General features: G+C 44.1%; 2 protein-coding genes across 2 annotated transcripts in view; one reads left to right on the plus strand and one right to left on the minus strand.

The window, feature by feature from the left end:
- Positions 1-3,216: 3,216 nt before the first annotated feature.
- gpr135 (G protein-coupled receptor 135) lies at positions 3,217-5,823 on the plus strand. Its single transcript, XM_014211143.2, has one exon. The coding sequence runs from the start codon at positions 3,482-3,484 to the stop codon at positions 4,856-4,858; it is 1,377 nt and encodes a 458-aa protein (XP_014066618.2). The 5' UTR covers positions 3,217-3,481; the 3' UTR covers positions 4,859-5,823.
- Positions 5,824-5,902: 79 nt separating this feature from the next.
- daam1a (dishevelled associated activator of morphogenesis 1a) overlaps positions 5,903-13,791 on the minus strand; it is an 80,214-nt gene continuing 72,325 nt past the window's right edge. Inside the window, exons 22-26 of the mRNA XM_045723587.1 lie at positions 13,584-13,691; positions 12,742-12,802; positions 12,318-12,449; positions 11,319-11,489; positions 5,903-11,060 (exon numbers count right to left, since the gene is read on the minus strand). Of these exons, the coding sequence (XP_045579543.1) occupies positions 10,854-11,060; positions 11,319-11,489; positions 12,318-12,449; positions 12,742-12,802; positions 13,584-13,691 (679 nt within the window). The 3' untranslated portion in view covers positions 5,903-10,853. The remainder of the gene's footprint in view (positions 11,061-11,318; positions 11,490-12,317; positions 12,450-12,741; positions 12,803-13,583; positions 13,692-13,791) is intronic.

Genomic DNA, 13,791 nt, shown 5'->3' on the forward strand with positions numbered 1-13,791 from the left:
AGCAAACAGGACAATGCTCATCCAGAGGCGGGTCTCCTAGTGGCCGGGGACTTTAATGCAGGGAAACTTAAATCAGTTTTACCTCATTTTTATCAGCATGTGAAATGTGCAACCAGAGGAAAAAAAACTCTAAACCACCTTTACTCCACACACAGAGATGCGTACAAAGCTCTCCCTCGCCCTCCATTTGGCAAATCTGACCATAATTCTATCCTCCTGATTCCTGCTAAGAAGTAAAAATTAAAGCAGGAAGCACCAGTGACTCGGTCAATGAAAAAGCAGTCAGATGAAGCAGATTCTAAGCTACAGGACTGTTTTGCTAGCACAGACTAGAATATGTTCCGGGATCCTTCCGATGGCATTGAGGGGTACACTACATCAGTCATTGGCTTCATCAATAAGTGCATCGATGACATCGTCCCCACAGTGACCGTACGTACACCAACCAGAAGCCAGATTACAGGCAACATCCACACTGAGCTAAAGGCTAGAGCTGCTGCTTTCAAAGAGCAGGACTCTAACCTGGAAGCTTATAACAAATCCCGCTATGACCTCCAACAAACCATCAAACAGGCAAAGCGTCAATACACGATGAAGATCGAATCGTACTACACTGGCTCCAATGCTCATCGGATGTGGCAGGGCTTGCAAACCATTACAGACTACAAAGGGAAGCACAGCCGAGAACTGCCCAGTGACACAAGCCTACCAGACAAGCTAAACTATGTCTATGCTCGCTTCGAGGTTAATAACACTGAAACATGCATGAGAGCACCAGCTGTTCCGGATGACTGTGTGATCACGCTCTCCGCAGCTGATGTGAGTAAGACCTTTAAACAGGTCAACATTCACAAGGCCACAGGGCCAGATGGATTACCAGGATGTGTACTGCGAGCATGCGCTGACCAACTAGTAAGTGTCTTCACTGACATTTTAAAACTCTCCCTGTCCGAGTCTGTAATACCAACATGTTTTAAGCAGACCACCATTGTCCCTGTGCCCAAGAACACTAAGGTAACCTACCTAAATGACTACCGACCCGTAGCACTCACGTCTGTAGCCATGAAGTGCTTATAAAGGCTGGTCATGTCTCACATCAACACCATTATCCCAAAAACCCTAGGCCCACTCCAATTTGCATACCACCTTAACAGATCCACAGATGATGGAATCTCTATTGCACTCCACACTGCCCTTTCCTACCTGAATAAAAGGAACACCTATGTGAGAATGCTATTCATTGACTACAGCTCAGCGTTCAACACCATAGTGCCCTCAAAGCTCATCAATAAGCTAAGGACCCTGGAACTAAACACCTCCCTCTGCAACTGGACCTGCCCCCAAGTGGTAAGGGTAGGTAACAACAAATCCGCCATGCTGATCCTCAACACAGGGGCCCCTCGGAGGTGCATGCTCAGTCCCCTCCTGTACACCCTGTTCACTCATGACTGCATGGCCAGGCACGACTCCAACACCATCATTAAGTTTGCCAATGATAACAGTGGTAGGCCTGATCAACGACAACAATGAGACAGCCTATAGGGAGGAGGTCAGAGACCTGGCCGTGTGGTGCCAGAATAACAACCTATCCCTCAACGTAACCAAGACAAAGGAGATGATTGTGGACAACAGGAAAAGGAGGACCAAGCACGCCCCCATTCTCATCGAGAGCTTCAGGTTCCTTGGTGTCCGCATCAACAAACTAACATGGTCCAAGCACACCGAGACAGTCGTGAAAAGGCATCTCAACAGTTTTTACCCCCAAACCATAAGACTCCTGAACAGGTAATCAAATGGCTACCCGGACTATATGCATTTTATAGGACCTCTATACCAGGCGGTGTCAGAGGAAGGCCCTAAAAATTGTCATAGACTCCAGCCACCCAAGTCATAGACTGTTCTCTCTGCTGCCGCACGGCAAGCGGTACCGGTGCGTCTAGGTCCAAGAGGCTTCTAAACAGCTTCTACCCCCAAGCCATAAGACTCCTGACCATCTAATCAAATGGCTACCAAAGCTACTTGCATTGCCCCCCCCACCACCACCACCCCCTTTTACACCACTGCTACTCTCTGTTATTATCTATGCATATCCACTTTAACTCCACCTACATGTTACCTCGACTAACCGGTGCCCCCGCACATTGACTCTGTACCGATACCCCCTGTATATAGTCTCGCTATTGTTATTTTACTCCTGCTCTTTAATTACTTGTTCCTTTTATTTGTTATTCTTAGTCACATTTTTTAAACTGTGTTATTGGTTAGGGGCTTGTAAGTAAGCATTTCACTCTAATGTCTACACCTTGTTGTATTCAGCGCATGTGACTAATACAATTTGATTTGATTTTTAAATGTTTTACTTATAAATTGCAGGTTAGTGTTTTTCCATCATGAATGTTGTTCTGGAGGCACCTCTTCAGAGTGGTCACTAGCTGGCACAGACACAATGTCATTTGTGGTGGTTAGGCTGTTTTTAAGCCTAACCCTAACCTTAAACCCTAACCACACATCTTACCCTCATGCCTAACCCTATTAAATTAAGACCAAAAGGGTAATTTTTCTATTCATGAATTTTTACCATATAGCCAATTTTTACTTTGCAGCTGGGCTATCTAAGGGGAAATCGCTCAGTTCTGCCTCCAGTATAAGACTGCTTATAAATTAATGACATGTACCCATTGATTCTTGAGTAATATAACTTATAAAAGTCTCATGAGCTTAGTCAAATTGTCGTACACCATCATAAGCTTGTTTTACTCCAATGTTTGTAAACAAGCACTGTATAGCCTCACAAATTGTTAAAATTATAATTTTGATATCATGGATGGTCAGTCCTTGCATCCGTAGCTCTGTCTATGAATTTGAGAGTGGTTTCATTTCTCTAGTCCCATCCCTCAGCTTTTTGGCGAAACAGTGGCAGGGAAGGCATTGTTATTGTTTCAATCACTGATTGCTGCTTTAATGGTTTGATCCTACAATTAATTGTAATTATATGTAATTATAATGCCTATACCCAATATGAGAATTAAACCTACTTGTAAAATTGCAGGTGTCAGTCTTTCTGTTTTAAAGCCTACGTGGGGAGGCCTATAGGTACCTGACCAAATAACTAATCATCCAGAAAGTGCGTAATTGCACTGAAGAAAACCATCACTGATACCATGGCAACGGCTCTAAACGTCACGAAGGGGTGCAAAGACACAAATTGTACGCAAGGAAGGCGGGGACTCGGCAATATGAGATTCAGGAATACGGGGATTGAGGCGACCAGGCGAGAACTGCAAACAGTGGCATGGACCCCAGTTTGAATAACGAGGAACATTTTGAGGAACATTTTGAGGAACCCATAGAAAGGGGGTTGCAAAGGGGATCTACATGTCTTCAATGCGACATATCTAAGCTGCTGCATCAACACAGAGACAACATATCCGTAGAGGGATGAATCTCCTTCCATTCTTTGGAGGCCCCCCATTTGTGTCCGATGGATTTCCCCGTGAACATTGCATTGCTTGGCACCAGCAACTCCACCGCTCCAGACAACACCTCTGGCACGGGTTTAACGCTGGAAATAGTCACCATAGCACCGGTGTTACACAGCTTTTTTACAAAGGCAAGTCATGGAAACCTTACGGGCGGAGGCGACGAAAACCAACAACACATACCCGTGCAGAGCGCGGAGGGAAACTCGGTCCTCCAGGGCATCACGGTGGCAGCTCAAGCCTTGGTGCTCCTGGCCATCTTCTTCCTCTCTAGTTTAGGGAATTCTGCGGTGGTGATTGTCATAATAAAACATCGACAGCTGAGAACCGTTACCAATGCTTTCATCATGTCCCTTTCACTGTCTGATTTCTTGACGGCCGTTCTTTGTTTACCGTTCTCGTTCATGATGCTCTTCAGCAAAGATGGTGTGTGGATGTTTGGAGACCGTTTCTGCGTCGCCAACGGGTTCTTCAACGCATGCTTTGGTATTATTTCCACACTGACAATGACTCTAATTTCTTTTGACCGGTATTATGCCATCGTGAGGCAACCTCAGGAGAAGATAGGCAGGAGGAAGGCTATAACGCTGTTGGTGGCAGTGTGGTTAACAGCAGTGTTTTTCTCCATTCCATGGTACCTGGTGATGCGAACATCCAAGGATCTAGTCGTCCATAAAAGGGGCTTCTACCACTGTATGTATGTCTTTCACACTGGCACTTCTAGGATGGGTACCTCTTACAGTATAGCTTTAATAGTGGTGTGTTATCTCCTTCCGTTTGCGCTCATGTGTTTCTGTCATTATAACATATGTAAGACCGTTAGGTTATCAGAAATAAGGGTGCGGCCGGTGACCACTTACGCGTATTTACTCCGGTTTTATAGTGAGATGAGGACGGCCACGACAGTGCTGATTATGATAGTGTTTATCATCTTCTGCTGGGGCCCCTACTGTCTGATGGGTATCATCACCGCCATGGGAGATTACTCATTCAACCCTGTCATGGACACCGTGGCAATATGGATGGCATGGGCAAACGGTGCCATAAACCCGCTCATTTACGCAATTAGAAACCCAAACATATCGATGCTTTTAGGCCGAAGCCGAGAAGAGGGATATAGGACTAGAAACATTTCTGCCTACCTATCTACACAAACCCAAAGCAGGGATGTAAGAACCAGGGCCGACCAAATCAGAGACCGGTATGTGAGCAGGCATGGTGCAAACAGCCGGTTGTCTTCCTCCAGCCCAGCGAACGGAGGAGAGGTTGCGATGTGGGCTTGTAAAAACCCCGCGGTGTTCTTCTGTAGGGATGCTCAGCCCGATACTCTGTCCGAACCCACGGTGCCAAAAGTTGAAACTGCAGATACAAGTCTGTGATCGTCCTTTTATTTTCGAGAAACATGATGAATGTCAAAATGTTGAAGTAATTTAATGTGCCAAAGTTTTGAACAAATGGAGAAATCAGAGGAAAAGTAGGCCTAACTGTTAATTAGTGATAAGGGATATAAAAGTCAGTCCTATGAATTGACAACGCGGGTTTGGACACTTTATGTAGTGCCAAGCGCTCTACACACTGATGGAACAGAGTGCACATTTAAAAGCCCAATTTATTTTCAGGCCATTTAAGCAGTGTGATTTATAAAATACTCAAAATGATTAAACATCTCATTTGAATATATGTATTACTTTATGCCTTTTCAGATACATGTTTATTGCGCAACATTTACCACTGGGCGCAGACGTCAGTTCAACGTCTAGTTTTGATTTACATTTACATTTGGTTGAGTTGTCAAGTAATGTGAATTCAACAAGAGCCAGTCTTTCGATTCCACTTTGATTTGAGGCATAGTTTATTGCTATAGTATTAAACTGTCAAAAGTGGCACCCCAAACCACTAAATCCCATTGAACTAACCCAAAGGAAAAACTGGATAATGGCGATAGCTGTTTAATTTAGGCTGATTTCCTTTTTGATTTGGGATAATGCATTTGTCCTCATTTATACTGTATTCAGGGTAGAGGTTTAATATTGAATACTGTGAAGAATTCAGTCATTTAAATAGTGTGCGCGCTTTGATTTGATGTTCAAGATGTCATGTATGGCTGGCCATAGCGATTTGCTAGAACATGAAACAATGCTATGAAAACACAATTTAAATGTGCCTGTATTAAAAAAGGTGTATTTTGAATACCATACTCATTAGTTTGTCCATTTAAAATGTAATAATTGTATTGTTTGCCATAAGAAGCTGTGAGTTGTCAGAATTTGATTTTATTGGTGAGTTGTTTGTTAAATCATATTTTAAGTTAAAATGTATAAAATAAATGTTTTGAAGCATCATATATTTATGTATAGTTCCTTATATGTGACACTGCCAATACAGATCCTGACCTAGGACAGGTGGAGTGGTGAAACAGCAGCTAGATGAATTGTTACCAGAGGTTTTATTAGTGACAAAGTCATTATTCACAATGCTTTCTGAATAGTATCCAAAGTATTGCAATTCATAGAAGCAGATGTTTCCTCAGAATGTCTTTAAAACATTTCAGAAATCCTTCACTTTCAGACAAGACCAACAGTAAATGGAACCTGTAGAATAGATACATGGGCGCATTGGCCACTCCTTACTATAACTCAGATGAATACCTGTCTTTGTTGCACAGTTTGGAAAACAGGGTTAAATTACATTTTAGTCATTCAGCAGATACTCTTATCCAGAGAGACATACAGTTAGTGCATTCATCTTAAGATAGCTAGGTGAGACAATCATATCAAGTACATTTTCCCTGCAAAGTATTTATCAGCAAAGTCAGTGCTAGTGGGAAAAAAGGGGGGAGGGTCATGAGCATGTTAAGATACTTTTCAAAGAGGTAGGGTTTCAGATGTTTTCGAAAGATGGGCAGAGACTCCGCTGTCCTGACTTTAGGGGAAGCTTGTTCCACCATTGGGGTGCCAGGACAAAGAGCTTTAACTGCCCTCCTGTAAGGGGTGGGAGGGCCAAGAGACCAGAGGTGGCGGAACGGAGGGCTTGGGTTGGAATGTTGGGTTTGAGCATAGCCTGAAGTGGGGCATTTCCCCTTGCTGCTCCGTAGGCAAGAACCAGGGTCTTGAAGGTTATGCAACCTTCACATGGAAGCCAGTGGCGTGTGCAGAGGAACGGGGTGACATGAGAAAACTAGGGAAGGTTGAACACCATGCGGGTTGCAGCCTTCTGGATAGGTTTCAGGGGTTTGATGGCACAAATGGGGAGCCCAGCCAACAGAGTTACAGTGGTCTAGATTGGAGATGACAAGTGCCTGGATAATGACCTGCGCCGCTTCCTGAGTGAAGGTCGTACTCTAGGGATGTTGTAGAGCATGAACCTGCATCACTGCTTTGATGTTTGAAGGGAACGACAGGGTGTTTTCCAGGGTCACACCAATGTTCTTTGCACTCTGGGAAAGGGACATCGCCATCGTGGAGTTGTCAACCGTGATGGAGAAGTCTTGGAGTGGGCAGGCCTTCCCTGGGAAGAAGAGCAGCTCCGTTATGTCGAGGTTGAGCTTGAGGTGGTGAGTAGACATACAAGCTGAGATATCTGCTAGGCACAAAGAAATCCATGTCGCCACCTGGGTGTCAGAAGGGGGAAGAGTAGTTGAGTGCCACCCGCAAAGAAAGGATAGGAGAGACCATGTGACAGAGCCGAGTGACTTGGTGTAAAGAGAAAAGTGGGGACACCAGTATTGAGAGCATGTGGTGCAGATGCAGATCCTCTCCACGCCACCTGGTCGGTGCGACCTGCCAGGTAGAATGCAATTCAAGAGTGTGCAGAGCCTGAGACGCTCAACCCTGAGAGGGTGGAAAGGAAGATATGATGGTTAGATCTAGGATGATGAGAAAAGAGTCAGCTTTGGCAGAGCAGAGAGCGGTCTCAGTTGAGTGAGCTGCCTTGAAGCCTGACTGGTTAGGGTCAAGAAGCTGGTTATGTGAGATAACGAGAGAGTTGGTCAGAGACAGCATGCTCAAGTGTTTTGGAAAGAAAAGGGATACCGGTCTCTAGTTTGACGTCAGAGGCTGTCGAGTGTTGGTTTCTTGAGGGGAGCGTCTCTGGCCATCTTGAAGTCAGAGGGGACACAGCTAGTGGTCAGGGATGAATTAATGAGGGAAGTGAGAAGGTCTCCAGAGATGGTCTGGAGAAGTGAATGGGGTCAAGTGGGCAGGTTGTTGGGCGGCCGGACATCATTTGTCGCAGGATTTCATCTGGAAAGAGGGGAGAAAGAGGTCAAGGCGTAGGGTAGTTCTGTGTGAGTGGAACTAGTGGACTCAGTAGGCTGAGTGAATGAGGAGCGGATGTAGTCAATCTTTTTTTCAAAGTGGTTGACAAATGTCTGCAGAGAGGGAGGAGGAGTAACGAGAGAGGAGAAAGTGGAAAATAGTTTCCCAGGGTTGGAGGCAGAAGATACAAATTTAGAGTGATAGAAGGCAGTTTTAGCAGCAGATAAAGAGGGAGATGGTAGATAGAAGGGAGTGGAAGGAGGAGGATAGGTCCTCCGGAAGTTTCATTTTCCTCCATTTCCACTCAACTGCCCACAGCCCTGTTCTGTTAGTGCGCATTGAGTGACTCATCAACAGAGCAAGAGGTGAAGGTCGGGCTGGCCAGGAGGAAAGGGGACAGTGGGAGTCAAAAGGAGGCGGAAAAGGAAGAGAGTAGGGTCGAAGAGGCAAAGTCAGGAGGATTTAGCAGAAGGAAGAGCGGATAGAAGAGAAGCGGGAGCAAAGATTGTGGAGGCGCATGACCATCTGCGTAGGGTCTGAGGGTTGGAGGAGAAAAGGAAACAAAGTAGTGATCAGAGATCAGTAGGCGTACATCCTCTAGTGAAGTTGAGGTCAACCTGATTGCCTGCCTTGTGCGTGTGAGGTGACTGGGAAAGGGTGAGGTGAAAAGGAGTGAAAACAAAGAGGGAGGAAATGTATATAAGTCAGGCGTCAGGAGGTTAAAGTCACCCAATAGACAGGTGAGAGGGGGAAAGAAAAACTCCACTTAGGAGAAGTGATTAGCCCTGTGCCACCACCAAGACGACCAGTAGCAGTGTTATAGGGTATTCCATGTCTCCGTCATGGTGAGATGAATTCAGCTTTATTGGCCGTAGATCGGAAGTACCAAACCCTGCCAGAGACTAAGAATTCCACACGGGTTGTGCTCGCAGGGTACACTAACTTAGAAGTGTTACAGCCAATGAGTGGGCAACGAATGTAAAACCTACCGGGAGAGGAGCGAACTGAAATGGGACACACATACTTGCCAAAGATACAAAAGATCAAAATAAGATCTGAAAATAACTAGGTAAGATACTCAAGTGAGAGAGTGATGTGGAGCCTTCCTCAAACAACTCAGCAGACAGTCTGGTTTGGTGACAATACTGCCTCTTACAGCTGCTGCTGAAGAAACAGGGGAGACTGAAGTACTAGCAGTAATTGCCTAGCAGAGATGAAAGACACCTCCTAGCAGTGATTGCCTGGCAGAGGTGGGGGAAAAAACACCCCATGCAATAAAACACGCCCACATATTAGCAAAACTGTTAGACAAATAGGCCTGAAACTAATCCAAGTCCACAACAACAGTCACAAGTACTGAGCAAATTAGACAGTTCAAACAGCAATGATTAAGTAGGCTACTAGATAAAAGACAGCACTTCAATTTCAATTGCTCTAGAAAGATAATACCAAAAGCTACTTATTGAATAAAAAAATATACTTGCTACTCTTGTAGGAGCTGATGTCCTTCTAAACTATAGATGGCGCACTAAGACTGGGGCCAAGTAATGCTCCTTAAATAGTCAGGGAGACAAGTAAGGCCACTCCCTCTTAAAACATCCAACTGTTACCAAGGGCTTTTACCCAAATTGGCCTGAAACTATTCCAAGTCCACAACAAGTACTGAGCAATCAGACAGACAATGAATAAGGTAAAAGGTAAACTTGGTAAAAGACAGCACTTAAATTCAATTGCCCTAGCGAGACATTACCAACAGCTACTTATTGAATACAGTCTGAGAGAAATTACTGGTTTACTGGCTTGCAAACATAACAAAGATTCAACAGATAATTGACATCCAGGTTTATTACTTTAGTCTGTTTCGAAATAGAAAGTTGTTTAAATAATAAAAAAGCTGTATTGAAAGAACCCACATACCTCCATCAGAAATGCTATCACACAGAAGGAGGGTGTTGGTAGAAATGTGACCAAAGGTTTTAGAAGGGTTTTACTAATTGGATCTGACTAAATAACTGAAAGGTTTCTGCTGTACATAACATAGTGAGAAGGTGACACGGGAATTGGCACAATACATAATATATACACATACATGACAGTATTGAACACAAATAAAAAATGTATAGGATGCATAGTTTCCAGACTGATATCCACACTGTTTGTCAGGATGGCCAGATGTAGAGCAATCATTTTTGGTAACACTTTAAATCAAATCGGAGACAATATCCTTTCAAAACTTCAAACTAGGTCCTATACTCTTTTACAATAATGTATATACAGTAAAATATACATTATTTTTCGACCCATCTTTTGTTGCTGTTTTAATAGATTATTTTCTAAAGGTGAAAGTTAGGGCTCTAATAAAATGGCAATATTGCATCTGTGATTTGGTTTTTAATATATCTAAATTAGGTCTTTGTAAAATTGTGATAAAAAAAACAGTATCAAAATGTGTATCTTGTTGTTAAGCTTTTGTGCTTAGCTAAAAAACATTATCATTCATACATACTGGATTGTGCTTCAACAGACACTGTTTCTTTGCATGGGGTTGACATCTTTTACTATACCCTTAAGGGAGTCTGACTGAACACAATAGCAGGAAAGATTTTACACAAAGGCTAGTACATTCTCCCGATTAACACAGGAAACGTGTCTCCGCCAGGGTCACTGCGTGTGTGTGTGTGTTATCCCAGGCTTTCCATTTCACTTCCTGGTTATCTTTGCAGACAGGGAGGGTCAAGAAGAGGGTCCTACTCTAGGGCACCAGCCCTATGCTATTAAAGTGTCCCATTCACGACATGAGCAAAACTGTCATTCAGACCACAGCATTTAAAAAATGTAGGTTAACACAAATAGCTTAGAGAGTCACTCCTGATCCACAGTTCATGGTTTTCAGAGGAGGTAATGTCTGTTTCCAGACAGACACAAGCTCTGGGTTATTGTTGCTTGAGTAGCAGAAGAGTAAGTAGAGGTCTGTCCACCACCTTTCATGATCATTTCAGTTCTGTTTTAGTAGTGAGTTCTGTCCACTCCAAAATGAGGGGGCGCTAGGCCCATTCCAAGCCACCAGAGGGCAGCATATCCTAGCTCTAGCAGGACAAAGGATCAGTCATCAGTTGTTTTAGAGGTTCAGTTTGGTGACCGGCCGCTCCCTGCTGGTCTCAGCTGATGAGTTGACGCGCTTGCGGTTGCGTTTCATCTTGGACAGGTCCTTATCGAACACCTCCCCAGAGCGCAGGGCTGAAACCAGGTCGTCGAACTCACCGTCCTCCTCACAGTTCTCCTTAGCCTTCCTGGACTTGCGCTCCTTCTCCCTCTGCTCCTTCAGCTGAGGGGACAAAACAGGAGTGACTATATGACACACACCTACAGTAGCGTATAGTGTGTGACGGATGTATTTGGTGTATTGAGTAAATGAGCAGTACAGCACATGCATTTGAGTGTGTGTTGGTCAAGAGTAAAAAAAAAAAAACTCTGGTTTGATACCCATTTGTAATATTTGTTGCATAATGACTGGGTGGTTAAATGGTGACCATAGGTGACTCTCTCTAGTGTTTTGGTCGGTGATAGACAATATTAATCTAACCTGTGCTTCCATGCGGGCCCGTCGCTCCTCTTCCTCCTTGCGTCTGCGCATGTTCTCATTCTCCTGCTTGGCCTCTGCGAATGCCTGCAGGAATTGGTCGAAGATTCCGAAGAACTCGTCAGGCTGCATACGGGTTGCATCCTCACCGAAATGCTGCACTGCCTTCAGAAACTGGAGAGAAAACAACGTTAGACACCAAATACTTTAAGATGGTCAAACAGCTTTTCCTCTAGATGTAATAAAATGCAATCAATAAGTCACAGGTGATTTCTTTCAGTGTTATACTGGGGATGAATGTGTGAGACGTGGGTACGCCATCATATCTGGGTTCAAATACTATTTGAAATCATAACTAATACTTTATCTGGGCTTGATTGTGCTTGTCTGGTACATTGGAACCAACAGAATAGTCACAAAAGTGCAAACTCTGCCCACCTGGCACTCCAGGCATGGTAGGGCAAACATTCTGTAATTAAAATATTCCAAATATTATTTGAACCCAGGTCTGCTCCCAACAGGTGGTTTCCTCCTCCCTGCCATTGTAAAGTTGAACTTGACACATAAATAAATACATTCCACATGGCACTTCATCCAGGGGGAAAACCATGGCTTTGAAACTGATAGCCTTGACCCATCTCAGTTAAACATTAACTGCTTATATTCAGAGGTTCCAATGTCCATGCAGGTAGACTGTAACCCTTGAACAGACGTGAGTTATTACATCCTCCACATTGAAATACTGTGAAACACGAGGCATACTATTTATATTGGTTGTTTGAAAAGGTGACTTCAAAGCTGCAGTAAGAACACTTAATGTGTGCTACATCCTTGGTTGTGGCCAAATATAAAGTTACAGGATTTGCCATTTGCGCTGCCCTTATAAAATCTTTAAAGCGACCATATTTTAGTTTTAGAGCTCCTAGCTGTGGAGAGAAGCATGAAGAGGAGGGGGCAGACGGACAATGCGGTCCCCAGACCCTGGCCCCCGCCAGTTCTCACCAGCTCCTTGGCCTCGGTCAGAGAATCCTCCACGTCTGAGAAGCTGAAGCTGGCCACGGTGATGAACTGGCTCACCACAGACACAAACTTATCCCCCAAAACCTGAGGAAGACTTCTCTGAAACTCCAGCTCCTATACAGTAGGGGACAGCATTACAGGATAATTATATGACTGTCATCAGACAACCCACAACACAAGAGTACAGTACCATGCCCATTTCCGATTGATCATTGCTAGGGCCAGGAGTTTTGTATGGCCATGTGATATGACCAGGCAAAACTCCAGGCCCTAATCTTTGGCGTTCTGTCAGTGGAAACTTATTGAGACTCATGAACTGGAGGTAGAGGAGTGTAAGCCCAACTATACTGCCTCTGATATCATGTGTGTCTCCATTAAGGGTAAACCAATAGAAATGGCCACTTACCGTTTCCACACTCTTCAGTCCAGAACGCAAGTTGTTGATGTCTTTCTCCAGCTCTGTCATACTGTGGACAAGGGTAGAGGAAAGGGAAGGAAAGGGAGTGAAGAAAGAGGAGAGGAGAGGAGAGGAGGAAAGGGGAAGGGAAAGGGGAAGGGAGTGGAGAGAGGAGTTTATTGACGTGAAACAATTACAAACCATCTGTGCTCCAACCAAGTCACAACTTAGAGACAGGAAACGTGTGAGGATAAAACCCAACTTCCTTCCTTCTCAGTCAGGAAAGGAATGGATACAGGGTTCACTAGGTTTAACAGAAACTCTAACTTAGATTATCTTTATTTGCGACCTGAATTATTATAATTGTTTTAATGCTGACTGTTACACTATTGCTTTGTTGTGGTACGATAGGAAACACCTTTCATTTTGAGGATTGTAGGGTTCACGGTTCACACTTTCCACATTTCAAGAGGATCACTGAAATATGGGCTATTAGGACAACCTGTGCCTCTGACCCTCTCTGTAAACACGGCATGTAAGGTAATACACACAGCAATACGGTCTTAACCTTTTACCCTTTCTACTTAAAGCCAGGCACCATTAATTTGGCTAAGAGAGGAAAATTCAACAATTACAATGTTGTTGCAAGGGTAATTACACACAGTTCCTACACATAAATGAGAGCAACTTAGGTTTATGAAACAGCATCTGTGTGTGTGTGTGTGTGTGTGTGTGTGTGTGTGTGTGTGTGTGTGTGTGTGTGTGTGTGTGTGTGTGTGTGTGTGTGTGTGTGTGTGCGCACGCGTGTGTTTGTTGGATCTGATTCAGTCAGCCTTAGCAGCAGCTCGTACTTGACTTTGGCTGCCTCTGGAACACTTTGAAGCTCTTCCTGGAACATGGCCACTTTGGGATACTTATGCTCCAGGATGGTGATCAGGTAATGCAGCAGAGTAATGTTCCTACAAACGCATACCACACATTAGTATTCATATCACACATTAGCATTCATATCACACATTAGAATTCACATCACACATTAGAATTCATATCACACACTAG

This window comes from Salmo salar, chromosome ssa09, assembly GCF_905237065.1.
Source record: "Salmo salar chromosome ssa09, Ssal_v3.1, whole genome shotgun sequence".
NCBI lineage: Eukaryota > Metazoa > Chordata > Actinopteri > Salmoniformes > Salmonidae > Salmo > Salmo salar.